The sequence below is a fragment of the Poecilia latipinna genome, unplaced genomic scaffold (genome assembly GCF_001443285.1).
Source record: "Poecilia latipinna isolate Pla-1442-1.1 unplaced genomic scaffold, P_latipinna-1.0 Scaffold127, whole genome shotgun sequence".
In the NCBI taxonomy this organism is placed as follows: domain Eukaryota; kingdom Metazoa; phylum Chordata; class Actinopteri; order Cyprinodontiformes; family Poeciliidae; genus Poecilia; species Poecilia latipinna.
The window spans coordinates 276,734-291,349 of NW_015112743.1; the positions used below are offsets into that span (position 1 = coordinate 276,734).

At 40.0% G+C, this 14,616-nt stretch overlaps 3 protein-coding genes across 3 annotated transcripts; 1 reads left to right on the forward strand and 2 right to left on the reverse strand.

Annotated features, from left to right (window-relative positions):
* Positions 1-206: 206 nt before the first annotated feature.
* mrpl15 (mitochondrial ribosomal protein L15) lies at positions 207-2,600 on the reverse strand. Its single transcript, XM_015028526.1, has 5 exons — positions 2,282-2,600; positions 1,996-2,153; positions 1,366-1,531; positions 688-811; positions 207-604 (listed from the first exon to the last, which is right to left on the reverse strand). Exons 1-5 carry the CDS (start codon positions 2,384-2,386, stop codon positions 267-269), a joined length of 891 nt encoding a protein of 296 aa, XP_014884012.1. The 5' UTR covers positions 2,387-2,600; the 3' UTR covers positions 207-266.
* A 688-nt stretch (positions 2,601-3,288) lies between these two features.
* LOC106945093 (lysophospholipase 1) lies at positions 3,289-6,893 on the forward strand. The gene is made up of 10 exons (XM_015028528.1): positions 3,289-3,611; positions 3,770-3,801; positions 3,912-3,977; positions 4,087-4,134; positions 5,192-5,262; positions 5,355-5,428; positions 5,849-5,950; positions 6,215-6,391; positions 6,479-6,534; positions 6,658-6,893. Exons 1-10 carry the CDS (start codon positions 3,543-3,545, stop codon positions 6,701-6,703), a joined length of 741 nt encoding a protein of 246 aa, XP_014884014.1. The 5' UTR covers positions 3,289-3,542; the 3' UTR covers positions 6,704-6,893.
* Positions 6,894-7,964: 1,071 nt separating this feature from the next.
* LOC106945092 (regulator of G protein signaling 20) lies at positions 7,965-14,527 on the reverse strand. Its single transcript, XM_015028527.1, has 5 exons — positions 14,161-14,527; positions 11,808-11,968; positions 9,786-9,869; positions 9,465-9,699; positions 7,965-9,053 (listed from the first exon to the last, which is right to left on the reverse strand). The coding sequence occupies exons 1-5, from the start codon at positions 14,371-14,373 to the stop codon at positions 8,865-8,867; spliced, it is 882 nt and encodes a 293-aa protein (XP_014884013.1). The 5' UTR covers positions 14,374-14,527; the 3' UTR covers positions 7,965-8,864.
* Positions 14,528-14,616: the final 89 nt, after the last annotated feature.

A 14,616-nucleotide genomic window follows, 5' to 3' on the forward strand; every position in this document is an offset into this window, starting at 1 on the left:
AACTCCCCCTTGCAGGGCCCCTATGCAAAGCCATTTCACAAGTAACACACATCAGCAGGCATCTGTTTCCTGTTTTCATTCTTTGAGTTATCTTATTTTCCTTATTTCCCCCTCACCTGTTACAGTTCACGTTCCTTCCATCATGCAGCCTTGCCGGGACACAAGAGTGTTCAGAGCCACGAAAATAACTCCAGATGGGATCAGCATAATTTTTGAGACGATGTTTAATTCGGACATATAAAATGACAGTTTAACCAGGTGAACACCTATGAGGAGTAATATTGCAGTAGTTTCTCATCAGTTGGTTTCAGGATCTTCTTCTCTGGCATGTTAACGACCCAGCCTGGAGACAGGCCAAAGAAGATCTGTCGAACATCCTTCCTCATGGCCAGCATGTGACACAGTTCATCCTTTGAAATATCTGGCAGCACGTAGCCGTACTTCTGAGCCAGGGCTCGGCGGGCCTGCTGGATTTCTTCCGGATCTGCTAAGTAACCCCGGTTTTCAGCACTCATGTAATACGGGACCATGTCCTCCCCCGGCAGCATCCGCTTAGGGATCGGCTGCCCCCTCATGAAGAACGGGACGGGCTTGATAAGGATTCCTGTGAAAACATAATACATTGGCATGCCTTTAAACAAAACTGCAATAAATTAGCTGCATTATTATTGTTGTTTATTAGTTTACCGAGACTTATGGGATCATAGAAGCTGTTGGTGATGACGCCTCCGTTCCGTTCGATAGCAGCTATAGCTCCTTCAGTTGCTCTCTGAACCTCAATGTTGATTTTTGCTACAAAAATGTCAGAACCCTGAAAGAAACGGAAAATACAAAAGAACATGAAAAGGGTGAAAATCAGAAGTCGATAAGGCGTCTTCTCATTGGCCACAACACCATCATGTGGCGCCACCTGCTGATGGAATTTAATCTAATATTAATCTCCTTAAAACCTGCAATTACTTCACTTTCATACTTGTTTAAACTTGTTATACTTGTTTGTTTTCTGTATAAAATACCAAAATTTGAAGATCCACCAAAAGCTGAATATATATTCATTTATCTGAACATATTATAACGGTTGATGTGATCTTGCTGAAGATCCATTGTATTGCAAAAGCATGCATCCCATTTTCACATTTTGTCATGTATCAAACAAAAATTCGAATGCCATTTTCATTCAAATTTTTATGTCTCGGAACAACACAAAGTAGCATATATTTGTCAATGATTTAAAAAAACACTGATTTTAAATCGATGGAAAAAATAATTACCGCATACATATTCATCTTCTCTGAGTCAATACTTTCTAGAACCACCTCCAGCTGCCGGATGTGGCACATTGACAATGAATCAAGCTAAACTTACCTCATCAACAAGCTGGACACCATAGTCCCTCTTTAGCGGCTGGATGGTGAGTCCTCTGGCGTTGATGAGCTGGGTCAGGTCTATGGGCTGCGTTGGGTCGACCCGACCCAAATCAATCAAGTACTGCAGCCTTTTCAACGTTAAAGGCTGGTATTGTGGACGGCGACTTGCAAGGAACAACAACAGAAATGTACTTAAACACCCAATACTGTTGGTTCAGGAATTATTAAGCATAACCTTAATGAAACTCAGAGCTTATTGGCTGCTTAATTTTAACTCTGATATGAACAATGACATTTCCATAGTCAAAAGACTTGAAATGGTTTATAGAGCTGATAACCAGTTTTTGAGTAAGCATGAGTCACCAGGGATACTGAATGCAGCCTTTCCAAAAAACCGTGTATGCTGAATGTTCTTCATGATAATACCAATATCATTTGTTACTATTGAAGAATATCTCAGCCTCCAAGTTACTTTGAGGTGTAAAATGCTAAAAATCGGTCGATTCCGCTCACCTTGCGAGCAATCGGTGCATTTTTAACAAATGATACTCAGAGCATATTTGCATTTTCTGTGCCACTAATGCTTAACTTAACCAAGTCAAGAAACAGTTGTTTTTTGTTTGTTTACCTGTGACCTTCATTGAAGCCATATTTAGGAATACGCAAGTAGAAGGGGGTCTGCCCCCCTTCAAACCCCAGCCGAGGTCTTGTCCCTCTCTGCCGCTCTCCTTTGTGACCTCTCCCGCTCCTGTTGCCTCCGTGCTGTCCTCTGCCCCGCCGCTTTTCCTGCAAAATAACAACGGCTTTAGTTTAGCTGATGCAGTGTCTTATAAAGCAAGCAAGTGTCATGCTATTATTGTAGCATTTTAGCTGCTAACGGTAGCCACAACAAAGGACATGAAAATAAAGCTTACATTCTTTCTTGCTCCTGGTTCAGGACGTAAGTTTGTTAAAGTTATTCTGGGTAGATTTTGCAAAACGTCCAGTGCTTTACCGCCGGGTTTTTTAGGAAAAGACATGTTTCTGCTGCTCACATGTCAAGTTAGCAAACCAAGGACACAAGGTCACGTGACAACATGACAGCGGATGTAATTGTTCTTTAGAGCCATAGGTTGTTTCAAATTAAAAGCATGTCACTCAAACTCGCCGTCGTTCAAGACCTCTATAAAACCAAGTTGTACAAAGCACAGACGTAGAAAATGTTATGCTGTTAAGCAGTGGCTCAAATTCAGTAAGACATAAAATAAGTTGCTGTCATGGATACGAACAGATACTGCAGGGACGCTGCCACAAGGGGACGCCAGATCCTGTTAAAGCCATATTCAGTCTTTGAAAAGACAGAAGTACACCCAAGCCAACAATTACAAAGATGAATAGGCAAATAAATGTAAATATTTGAAAATACATAAAATACTTTAAATTATTATTATTAATCACCTATCCGTAGGGTCACCATGCAGCCTATTTTAAATCCCCTTGTGATAAAAACATATGAAACATCATTAATTGTAATCTGTATTCCAACCTTTTGGTTATTTTCCTTTATTATGCCAATGTAACATAATAGTTTTTGTTTGTTTTATGTTTTCATCATGTAAACATAAAACTTGATGTAAACATAATAATAATAATAATAATAATAATAATAATAATAATAAAACAATAAATATCAACATTATTATTATTATTATTATTATTATTATTATTATTATTATTAGAAGTAGTAACAATAGTAGTAGTGGTAGATGGAGTAGTAGTAGTATTATATGTCCATCAAATATATTCAGTGCCATTATTTTGTAGGTTTAGTTGGTGTTTATTCAGCAGAGGACTTAACTCGCTTTGACCAGAACCAATGAACAACTTGCATAGCTAAAGAGGATCAGCAAACAACCAATCACGTAGCTTCGGGGGCGGGACTAAAACAGCCCAGTCAGTTGGAAAACAGCGTCCAAGTAGCTTCAGGAGAGCCAGCCGACCGTTTGTCTTCTCAAGGAATTCAACTTCCAGAAAAGAAAATTCAGGGTTTCTGTTGGCAAAAAGAGGCTGGGTACCTTTCACCTTTTTCCTCAGATAGAATATTCTTCTCAGTTACTGTGTGTATTATCGCCTAAACACCTGCTTAGTGTCAGTGTTTAGCCGAGATCAGCTAAATTGTGGCTGCCTCAGCGCTGTATGTGCGGTAACAACATGTCAGCGCCTTTACCTGCCATCGTGCCTGCTGCCCGGAAAGCCACTGCGGCGGTGAGTAATAGAGTCGTGTCAGAGAGCAAACTTTCTATTTAAAGTCGATCAAATCCTCAGTTGCTGCCTTTAAAGAGTTAAAGAACAGAAGCTGCTCAAAATTTGACAGCTGCCAGTCTCTACCTCATGTTTACAGACGTGCATGTTCTGATTTATAGGTCATTTTTCTGCATGGCCTTGGTGATACTGGGTAAGTCTTCCTGATTTTTTTTTTTTTTATCAGATTCAGAATAATTTGTGTTAAAGATAAGCTAACAGTGCTTCTGCTTGATTTGTTTGTTATTGTTTCAAATTTGACAGACATGGATGGGCAGAGGCATTTGAAGGCATTAGAATACCTCATGTGAAATACATCTGTCCGCATGCGTAAGTGCTCCTGGTGTGTTTGTAGAGCAAATTATGCCTTTAATATATTCAGTACCTTCACTTGCACTGCAACTCGCATTAATTCTTGCAAACATGTCTGAACCTGCAGTCCTACAATGCCTGTTTCTCTGAACATGAGGATGTCCATGCCTTCATGGTGAGACCCAAGACTGATTTTACTTATGTATTTATTTTTGAAGAGATTCAGAGTTCCAGAATGTTAATGTTTGTTTTTATTTAATGGTATGAAAAGTGCAGATTGAGTTTCCAGGGGCACATTTTAGGAGGTGCACCAATTTAAAATTGGGCAAATTTTTGATCACTGATTGTCAACTTTTTTGTTTTTTAATTTCTGACTTGGTTTGCTTTTTAGAATTATAGATGACAGTGAAATACTTCACTTCCATCTGTTATTTTTGTCTTCACCATAATCTTTAAATGGAAAATTGGAGCAATTATATGTGAATAACTTTCAAAAGAATCAATGAAAATCTACAAATTGAGAAAAATTTTGCAAGTGTTGATCCAGATCAGGTTGCTATTCATAAATTCGACTAAGTAGTATTAAAACAAATTTATTCATTCCTTTCAAAACCTGAATTATTGCTCTCTTTGCACTCCTCAAAATGTTGTGTAAAATTTCCAACAGAAGACTTTTTATTTACAAGATTAAATTAAAAATAACTGTGTATTTGAGAGAATGGATTATACCAGGACCGGATGTGGTGACAACTTTTGTGTGGAAAAAGTAGCAATTGTCACACAGTTTTGCAAAGTAAGTATAAAACTCTAATTTAATTGTATTAATAATTTGAAGTATTAGCTTTATTAAAACTGGATTCTCTTTGTAGATTTTTCCTAGAAGCTGTTAAAGCCTTTTGTGCTTCTTCATATTTCATGTATAAGCATGAAATGTGCTTCTTTGTAGCTTTCTAGGTTTCTTACTTCACAAACAACATCCACACTTAGGAGTCACATCTTGTAACATTTACATCAGTATCGGCAGCTGATGGTCACTTTTCAACAAATCATATCTGTTTGATTAGTAAAACTGGGCTAATATAAGTAACCAGTGTTTATTTCCGTCTAGTTGCTGGTTGGAAGGGGATTGCCCGGGTGGTATTTGCTAGTTCATGTGACTGTGATGCAACATATTTTAATATCCGTGTATTCGTACTTCACAGTGATTTTGATGCTTAATCCACTATTTATAGGTTTGATATCTACGGGTTGAGTCCAGAGGCCGAAGAAGACGAGGCTGGTATCAAGAGAGCCTCTGAAAACGGTAAGTTTAAATAATAGTTTAAAAACTTCCTTTACTCCCATGTCTTCTAATAATAAAGTTGTTGTTTTTTTTCTTCCCATTTCATTGTGTAGTTAAAGCTATGATAGATCAAGAAGTGAAGAATGGGATACCTTCACACAGAATTCTCCTGGGTGGATTTTCGCAGGTAGGCGTTTCATTTTTTTAGAAAGTGTGTGATTGTTATTTAGGCTCCTGGTTTTCCACAACTGTAGAGATCAACAATAACTGCAACCCATCGATTTTTGTGGTTCAGTATTCACAGATTTTTCTGCGGAACACAACTCCAGATTATTTGTGGAAGCTTGCACAGTCGCAGATTTTTGTTTTCATAGTGTTTCTAGCAGAAGCTCAAAACTAATTTCAGCAACTACCAGGTGGTCTTTGTCTGTTCCTGGTGAAACAAATTACTTTAATGATTAAAAAGAATACATGCACTAGGAAAAGTATGGGAATATATTTGTATTGCCAGACTTTTTACCCATTGCATTATTTATATGAATTTAATGAAATAGAGATGACTGATTTATTTATTTATTTTTCTTTGGGGGGGGGTCGTTTTTCTCAGGGTGGAGCCTTGTCTCTGTACACGGCTCTGACGTCTCAGCAGAAGCTTGCCGGTGTGGTCGCGCTGAGCTGTTGGCTTCCCCTCCGTAAATCCTTCCCTGAGGTAGAAAACCAGCAGCACCTCTACATTTACACTTTCATTTGAATGCAGCATCAGAAGTCAGTAAGGGTGAGCGTAGCAGGCACAACAAGCAGAACATGATTGTGACAATTAATAATTTTCTTAAAAATGAGCATGGAAGCTGCCACTTTTTTTTTTTTTCTGAACCGTCCCTTTAATGAAACTATGCTGCAGGGATATTCCCTTCCTGCTCATAATCTGTCATAATCGGATCATAAAAACAATCCTAATCTCTTCTATTCTCAGGCGGCTGCCAACAGTCCTAACAAGGACATGCATGTCCTCCAGTGCCACGGGGATTCCGATCCCCTCGTCCCGTTTGTGTTCGGCGCCCAGACGGCGGAGAAGATGAAAAGCCTCATCAACCCGGCCAACGTCACCTTTAAATCGTACCGCGGTCTACCTCACAGTGCCTGTCCAGAGGTCAGTCTGCAGGCAGTCCTCTCTGAGAAGCAGCAACAGCTCTCGTCCAGTTGACGTTACAGTCTGCGTCTTTTCGTTCCTCTGCAGGAAATGATCGACATCAAGCGGTTCATAGAGAAGCAGCTTCCCGCCGTCAGCGACGAGTGAGTGGCCCCACTCGCTGACTCAGTGCTGTCCGAGTCCTCTGGTCTCGACTCCTCTGAGATTTGGTGGACTTGACGACCATGAACTGTACCTGACAGTAAATGTGTGCTGCTGCTCCATAGACCCAGAGAGACCGGGGGTTTCCTGTTAGCCTGCAGAACAGCCTGACTGAGACAATGCTGCAGCTCCGCTCAGTGTTACTGTAGAGGAGTACTGTAGCTGCTTGATCGCAAAGCATGTTGCCACTGAGACGAGCCATTTTTGCAGGAACTGTATGTATTATAATGACTAGGGCTAAACTTTTAAGTTTAATACTGACACTCTCACAATAAATGGCCTGTTGTAAAAAAGAAAAAAAGCTTTTGTAATTCAAATAAGTGTATTTATGAACGGCATGTCCCTTTGGCTACAGGAGTTTCTTTAGCAAAATTGCCGTTTTGTAGAGATGCAGCGATCAAGCATTTTCTGGATGGTACAGATTTTCTTTCCAATTTTATTTCTTTTCTGTTCTTAAGACTGCAGCAAATGGCAAAAATATGTTGCATTTTCCTTGACAGAGAGGGAGTATTTTTGAATCCTACTGAAAGTAAATTGCAGGAGGGTTCCAGCCCAGTCCGGATAGGTATCAAAAACAGAACTTGCATTTTCCTTTTTCTCAAGATAAAAAAAAACAAAAAACTATGAATTTACATTATTTTGCTTCCAGATCATGCTGGTTACTTTTGATTTGCCACACTACTTTATTGCTGTCTTTGGAGTTGATGTCTACGAACCGACAGGCAAATGTGCACACATTACAGAATAAAAAAGGGGCCATTTCAGTGCTACTGTTTTTTGGCTTCCACATTCTCGTTACGTTTTAACCTAGATTTGCATTTGTTAATCACAGACTGTGCTTTAAGAACCATATTTATCTTAGGAAAGTCCATGCTGAGTTTTCGAAGTTCAGCTACTAATTGGTCTAGTTGTCAACAAACGGTGAAATACTCCATTACCATATTATTGCATTTAAAGCCAACTCTAATGCTGTGGTGGTCAGTTTGGTGGTTCAGAAGGATAATCAGTCCAAACACACATCCAGACTGTTATTTATTTATTTTTTTTATCAAATCAAATAGGCTAACTAGCCTAGCCAAACCTCAACGCTAAAATAACTGAACCTCACGCAGTAAACCTGCTAATTTAAATCAAATCGGCTGATTCTACTGAGGAGAGTGGTCAAATATCCAGCAGAATTATAACCAAAAAGTAGAGAGGGTGCATTTAAATTTTGAGAAAAAAACCCTCCATCAAAATAAATAATTAAAAGCCCCATATTAACCATACTAATGCACATAATGCATTCATACAAGTTTCTATATATCTAGTTGGTTAAGGGGTGTAAATGGGTCACTGAAGTAACCCAATAAAGAATTCACAAAACATTTAATTAATGCTCATATCAAATGAGAGCAAGAACATATGATTGTGCTTTATTTAATTCGTGAGAATTCAAATAGCTATTTCACACAAATTCCCTTTTTTTATATCTTTAAATCATACATAAATATATCAGTGTTCATGGTCATGTATTCAGCATATTTTTCCCTGTTCTGTTGAAATTAAATATATGACTAATATCACAGTATTGAAACACACAGACGAGATCGATTTCTGGGTATCAGCTCGTCGAGTTGTAAAAACCTTTCATATATATATATATATATATATATATATATATATATATATATATATATACATGTGTGTCTTTGAGAAGAGCTGAAAGCACCAACATGTGAAGTTGTCGCACCGTTCACGTCGGACTAAAAGGTGCTTGTGTAGAAGATGTTGATCCAAGGCACTTTCCTTTCTTCCTAAGGTACATTTAAATAAAACCTACAAGTTTCTACAAGAACTGAATATGCATTAAGGCTCACAATATACCTAAATACAAATGCAGTGCTCACAGATACATGCTTTCCCGCTTTAAATAAGGTAGAAAAGTGCAATGTCAAGCGCTAGGGAATATATTTATATATATTTATATATGTATAAAAATATAGATATGTTTTCTGAACAAATACAGTAACAGATGCCGAACCTAGCTTTTGTTCTCGGTTGCTCTGAAGGATTTGAAAATCCACTAATCATGCGGAAATAAACAGCAGTTACCAGCTGGATAAAGACTGGCTTTCAGCTGGGTTCATTTTCCTGTCTGTCTTTCTCTAAATAGCAGGTCTCTGACTTTTTACACAGAAGCTCCTCCTTTTGTTTGAGTATGTGTGTGTTTTTTTTTTTGGGGGGGGGTATGCATGCGCTGAAAAGCTAACGGTGTGGCAGTGGAGAGAGTTTATGGCTCGGGGGGAGGCTCCTCCAAGCTGTTCAGCAGATCCGTGTACGCGGGTGAGTTTATGTAGCGAGGGTACGAGTCTCTCTGCATCAGCGTGTAGATCTGCTGCTGAGCGTCGTCGAACGTGCACGAGGTCGGCTCCAGCATGTTGCGGTTTATCACCTCTCGGACTCGGGAGTCCAAGCTGACCTGTAGGTTCAAGGAAACGGTGAGACGTTGAGTATAAACGACGTATAAGGGAAGTCGAAAAGCTTTTAGGGTAAAAAGACTTTCTAAACTACGTTGCTTTGTTCGACTTCACCAACCACAACCATCCCTGAAAAATGATGGAATTACGGAAATCAAACAGAATAAAGTAAAAGATCTCAAATAGCAACACATCATGCTCCGATGTAAAAATGTTCAAGAACAGATGTTCAGTTGGAGGAAATCCTTCAAACTTTAATGTATATTACAATTAAAACAGCAAGGCAGAGGGTACAACCAAATCAAATAACTACATTATTCCCTTTTCAGATGATTCTTTTTGTCCTCTATTTCCTGATAAATGTGCCGCTAAATTTAACAGGATTAAACCTCCTCTTTGAATTTTTGTCTCACCTCTTTCGGGGACAGAATGGAGATGAAGTCCTCGTATATTTGGCGGACTTTCTCCTCCACCACCGTCTTATTCGTCTCTTTCTTCAGATCCTCGCAAGCGAGCCAGAACATCATGTTCTCTTCGCTGAACTCCGTCCTCAGGAACTGCCTGAAGCAGCTTCGCCCAGCTGCACTTTTCATCAGCTTCTCGAACGACACCGCCCAGGAGCGAGCTTCGTCCACAGTGGGTTTCGGGCTGAGGGATGAGTGAAGAATTCGTTTTTGCAAAGACAGTTTGGTTTCTTTAAAAGTCGTTTTTAGAGGAGTTGAAGTGGGACTTGCCTTTCTTCACAATTGGAGTTCCCTTCTGGCTGCTGCTCAAACGTTGACCTCTGTATGGTTTCTTCGTCACCTCTAACAGTCAAACTGAAAAGATTGAGAGGAGGCATTATGTCTGAGCAGTCAAAACAACTGCAGGGATATTCAATCCCATCTTTTTGTTTGTAAAACCGAGAATGTTGACCAACATCTTGAGTAATTTCCCAAGATACTGCTTCGTAGCAGACAGACGTTACAGTGACCTTACTAAAGTATTTATAAACCTTTAGCTCCTTCAATTTTCTTTCACATTTGACCCAGAAACCTAAAATTGATCAATGATACGTGGTTGATAGGATTAGGGTTGCTCTCCATTAAGTCAGACCAAACTTGAGCTATCTTGCAAAGAACAAATTTTGAAGACCGCATTCTATTTTCCTTCCACTTCACAGTTGCGCGCTTTGTGCTGTTTTGTCTTATAAAGTCCCATCGTTGGACTTTGGCTGCTATTTCACTTATTTTCAGTCCAGAACTCCACCTAGCACTTGCATTACACTACAGGTACAGAGTCAGGATGGTTACAGAACCCACACATCCTGGACACAAGCAGTTTGAATCTTTATCTTGATGTCAGGGTTTCAGGGCTGTATTTGGAAAAATAAGTAGCCACAGAGACAGTTTCTTCCCCCAGATTCTCTCTCTGTGATGAACACAATGAACACTGTACAGCCAGAGAAGTCAGCCACTGCTGTGAACCAAAATAAGCATCTTTGCACTCCCACATCTATTCTTCTTTTCCCTCCATTCTATCCTTCTCTCTCTTTTTCTTCCTTTAATTCTTTCTTTCTATATGAAAATTGGCTTTGAATACATTTATATATTATTTCTTTTATCCATTACTTTATTAAGTCAGCTCTTGAAGCCAAAGTCAAATTCCTCCATTGTGCACACAGTCTTGGCCAATAAGTTTTGATTCTTCTGAATGACAGGTCAAGACCACTCTGAAATGCAACTAGACGGTCTGACTCCCCTGATGCAAAGTGAAAGCAGGCATCTCAAAAACATTTACGCAGTCAGATATTTATCTGGACGAACTGATGTTTGTTCCTCTTTCAAATTGACTCAGCACGTATGGCAGGTTCACGCCGATCCGCTGGGTCCACCTGCGTCAATGATAAAATGTGTCAACTACCTTGTTGCCCCCATGGGTCTCACCTGTGCGTAATTAAAAGCAATTCGCCGCCTCTGCTGCAGCAGCTGGCCCCGGAGTAATTGGTTCAGGTGAGAGTCCCCCTGCGAGCCATCCCAAGTGGGAATGTGGCTGCTGCGCAATGATTAAAACCAAATTCATATACAAGTAGAGATTAAATGAATTGCTCATCTCCTGTGGAGTGCATTAGAGTGGCTGCTCCCAGAGGAAGCTCAAGTCAGCCATGGATAACTGGCAAAACAGGTTAAGTCCCCGGAGACGGCTCTGCGTGTGACCACTGAGGTCCTGTTGTTCTGGGAGGAAGGGTGGAGTTGAGTACGATCTTTCAACCCTAAGAAGTAGAGTGAAAGATGGAACTCTTTCCTCCTAAAGAAACCATCCGGTCCTGGCTAGCATCTCCCCAAACTTTGCTGGAGAATGTTTTATGGTCTGAAGGAGCAAGACTGGAACTTTTGTAAAGAAAGGAACACCATGCCCACATGGAGCATGGCGGTGGAGGTGTCATGCTGCGGGGTTATGTTTCTTCAGATGAAACTCAGGGTTTTATCTGAAGCTGAACTCGTATGCAAAACACTTTGTCAGCTTTTTATCTCCAAAAGTTTTAAAACCCAAGTATAATTTCTCTTCCATTCCACAGTCCTACGCTGCTTTATGTTGGCAATTCCTAAAAGTCTGAATAATGTAGTTACCGGTACATTCATCTGCAAGGCAATCCAATTGCAATAAAACTAGTACCCAAAAATAGTTTCCAACGTTAGTCTGAACAAAGAACATTAACTATAATCATATTTAGCACCGGTTGCTAGATGTCCCCAACGGTGCTGTGTGTCTGTTACCAGGAGCAGCTACAGCAGCAGCACCAGCAGAAGCAGCAGGCGTTTGAGGCGTTGGTGGGGGTGTTTCCCATTTTGTGGCGCGCTTGGAGGACACTGGCAGCTGCTTCCTGATGAACCTGCATCTGTCTCTTGCGCATCTCCGCCCTCTCTGAGCCCATGGACTGCAAGGAGAGGAGCACCACAGAGTTAGAGGGAGGTTGGAGCTTTCGCTGGAGTAAAAGCATGAAGAGCAGCTCTGACAGGAATAAGGTGACAATGAGAAGAGAGCATTAAAATGGTAATAGGATCACATTAGATTGGGTAAAGAGGCAAATCAATCCCTCCATCCATCTGCAAAATTTGCTCTAAGATCTGGAATTCATGGCAATTTCTATTAGCCATTCACACTCCTGGCAAAGGAAAAACTCATTCTTGTTTTTGAAAATGACAGGATTTCTGCACATCAAGGCCTTTTGCTGACAAGGTTCTGGTTAAATTTCTGAAAAGATTTTAAGTGGATTCAGACAAAAAAGTAAAAAATAAAAGGTCTTATTTTTCGTCTCTAGGCAGTTCACTGTCTACAGCTTCTTATAAGAGAACTATCCTGCATGTTTAGTTGATCTACATTGGAAACATTCAAGGTGGACGATACTAGAAGTCTACGCAGTTCCAGACCATGGATGCCCTTCTTGAAGGCATCTTCCAACATTTCACATCAGCGTAACGGAAACAGTCAGATCAAGCATCTTTAATAAGATGTTTGAAGTGATCTACATGAACAGTTGGGCTACTTACTGAGTCCTTTTCTGACACTTTTTTGCTTTGTGAGGTTATGATCGTAAACTTTAGACCAGTTGATGGAACAGCTTGTTTGAGATTCGTCTATTTTATTTTTGTCTCCTGCTCGTGTTTCTTCTTTTTGCATTTTGAATTCAGGGTGGACTCACTGATGTGCTTTGAATTGTAGTTCTCATGGGGCTGGACATTCTTCTTCAGAACTTTCTTCTAGAGCCAAATTCATGGTTCTGTTGACTACGTGCAGCTCCTGACCATCATAGTACCGCCACCAAGATGTTTGACTGTAGACATGATGGTCTTCTTCTGAAATGCTGTGCTAGTTTTTATCAGATTTATCCGGATCCATGTTTTCCTAAAAGTTCATTTTTTGTTTCCTCAGTTCATATTATGTTTCCCTAAAATCTTGAAGATCATCCAGTTGGCGATGGGCATTTGAGTATTTTCTTTTCAGACTTTGTTCAGCCATGGCTCTGTCCTTACAACTTTTCCATGGATGTATTTTTCCCCCAGTCTCTCTCCTGTTATTGAATCGGGAACACTGACCTTACCAGAGGCAACTAAACTCTGGTGCTTTAAATGGTTCGTTTGTGACTCCTGGGACAAGTCATTGGTCGGCTCTTGGAGTAATTTTGGTAGGTTAGCAACTTCTGGAATAGGTTCCCCGTTTTTTGTAAGATCTCTTTAGTCTTGGGTGTGAAATTTGGCACAATAGTCCTCTAAAAAATATGGTTAAACCCAGTTGCTTCTTTATCTCTTATATTCTTCATCTCTCTTTTTTAAAGCTAACAGTAAATTAGTTAAATGGTCTGACATTAAAAAGCATACAGCACTGAGTAACATATGAGTTGCATTCTAACTGAATTGCCTTTTCAATGATATTCCTGAGAATAACTTATATTTGTTTCCACCTGTTACAGCAGATGCATTTTGTAGAATGCATTTCGACATTCAATGCCATTTTCTGTGCAGTTTTTTAGGTTCTGTTAAGACATCTTAGTGGAAAGTATAAAGGAAACTAATGTCAGATGCATCCAAAGCAAACTGGATTATGCTGAAAGGTAAGAAAAAAAAATCCAGAAAGAATCCCAGCATGAGGAGCAGCTCCCCTCCTCTCTGTCAGAGAGCGGTTATGACAGCGGCTCGGCGTCACTCCTTGGACCGCAGAGATCGCATCCATCAGTTGCATCCTCGGGAGGATACGCACGCGTGATGGCACACACAAGCATAGCTCTCAGCCCAAAGCGAGCGGCCATTTATAGAAATACAATGAAATCATTTGATCAGAAGGGCTGATAAGATGTTGCTTTCCTCCCCCCTGTGTTTCTCTTTTAGGCAAATAGCCCTGAAAAATAAAACCTGAAAAGGTCTAAATCGGTTTAATTAGCGACGATTACACAGAAGTCATGATGAATAATTCAGGAACATTTATATGGATGCTGGAACATCCAGAAAAAGATGCTCCTCAATTATCCGCGTTTTATTTTTGTTTAAAAAAAGAAGCGTAAATGCGATAATCTTCTTAAACAATCATGTTATATGGAGGGGGGAAAAACAATCCAATAAATCGATTACTTACTGTGTCACCATGAATGCCAGAATACAGGTGATTTTCAGCTCGATCACATCCGTCTGCCTCCGACTTGACACAAACCAGTTGGTTTCCTCTCCGCGCATGCGTTCCCTGCAAGTGTGAAAAAGATTTCTCTGCAACCACATGCATGCAGGCACGGCCACAACACGATCTGTTGAAGCCACGGGAACAAACTGAGAGCCTGCAAGACTTCTTCATGACACAAATCAACTCTCATGACTCCAGCACTGATCAGAAATCTTACTGGAAATACAAGCAACAGATGCCGATTATAATTCAACTGGAAAGAAGCAAATGTGTTATAGCTTCAAATAAATAATAGATTTTTTTTTTTTTTATTGGAGGACAGCTTTTGCAACTCGATATGGTTCTGAATCTCTCAAGCTGATAATATTTCCTTCAAATACCAACACATTTTGCGTGTCAAGGCTCAATTCTGTC

What these genes read in the sequence shown, in the direction of transcription:
- mrpl15 (XM_015028526.1), bottom strand. Translation starts at nt 2,386, where the DNA reads ATGTCTTTTCCTAAAAAACCCGGCGGTAAAGCACTGGACGTTTTGCAA. An exon ending in GGCTTCAATGAAGGTCACAG is followed by an intron (nt 1,532 to 1,995) that starts GTAAACAAACAA and finishes GTTCCTTGCAAG; the next exon opens with TCGCCGTCCACAATACCAGC. An exon ending in CTATGATCCCATAAGTCTCG is followed by an intron (nt 605 to 687) that starts GTAAACTAATAA and finishes ATGTTTTCACAG; the next exon opens with GAATCCTTATCAAGCCCGTC.
- LOC106945093 (XM_015028528.1), top strand. Translation starts at nt 3,543, where the DNA reads ATGTGCGGTAACAACATGTCAGCGCCTTTACCTGCCATCGTGCCTGCT. An exon ending in TCCTGGGTGGATTTTCGCAG is followed by an intron (nt 5,429 to 5,848) that starts GTAGGCGTTTCA and finishes CGTTTTTCTCAG; the next exon opens with GGTGGAGCCTTGTCTCTGTA. An exon ending in CTTCCCGCCGTCAGCGACGA is followed by an intron (nt 6,535 to 6,657) that starts GTGAGTGGCCCC and finishes GCTGCTCCATAG; the next exon opens with ACCCAGAGAGACCGGGGGTT.
- LOC106945092 (XM_015028527.1), bottom strand. Translation starts at nt 14,373, where the DNA reads ATGAAGAAGTCTTGCAGGCTCTCAGTTTGTTCCCGTGGCTTCAACAGA. An exon ending in CTGGCATTCATGGTGACACA is followed by an intron (nt 11,969 to 14,160) that starts GTAAGTAATCGA and finishes CTCTCCTTGCAG; the next exon opens with TCCATGGGCTCAGAGAGGGC. An exon ending in CCATTCTGTCCCCGAAAGAG is followed by an intron (nt 9,054 to 9,464) that starts GTGAGACAAAAA and finishes TTGAACCTACAG; the next exon opens with GTCAGCTTGGACTCCCGAGT.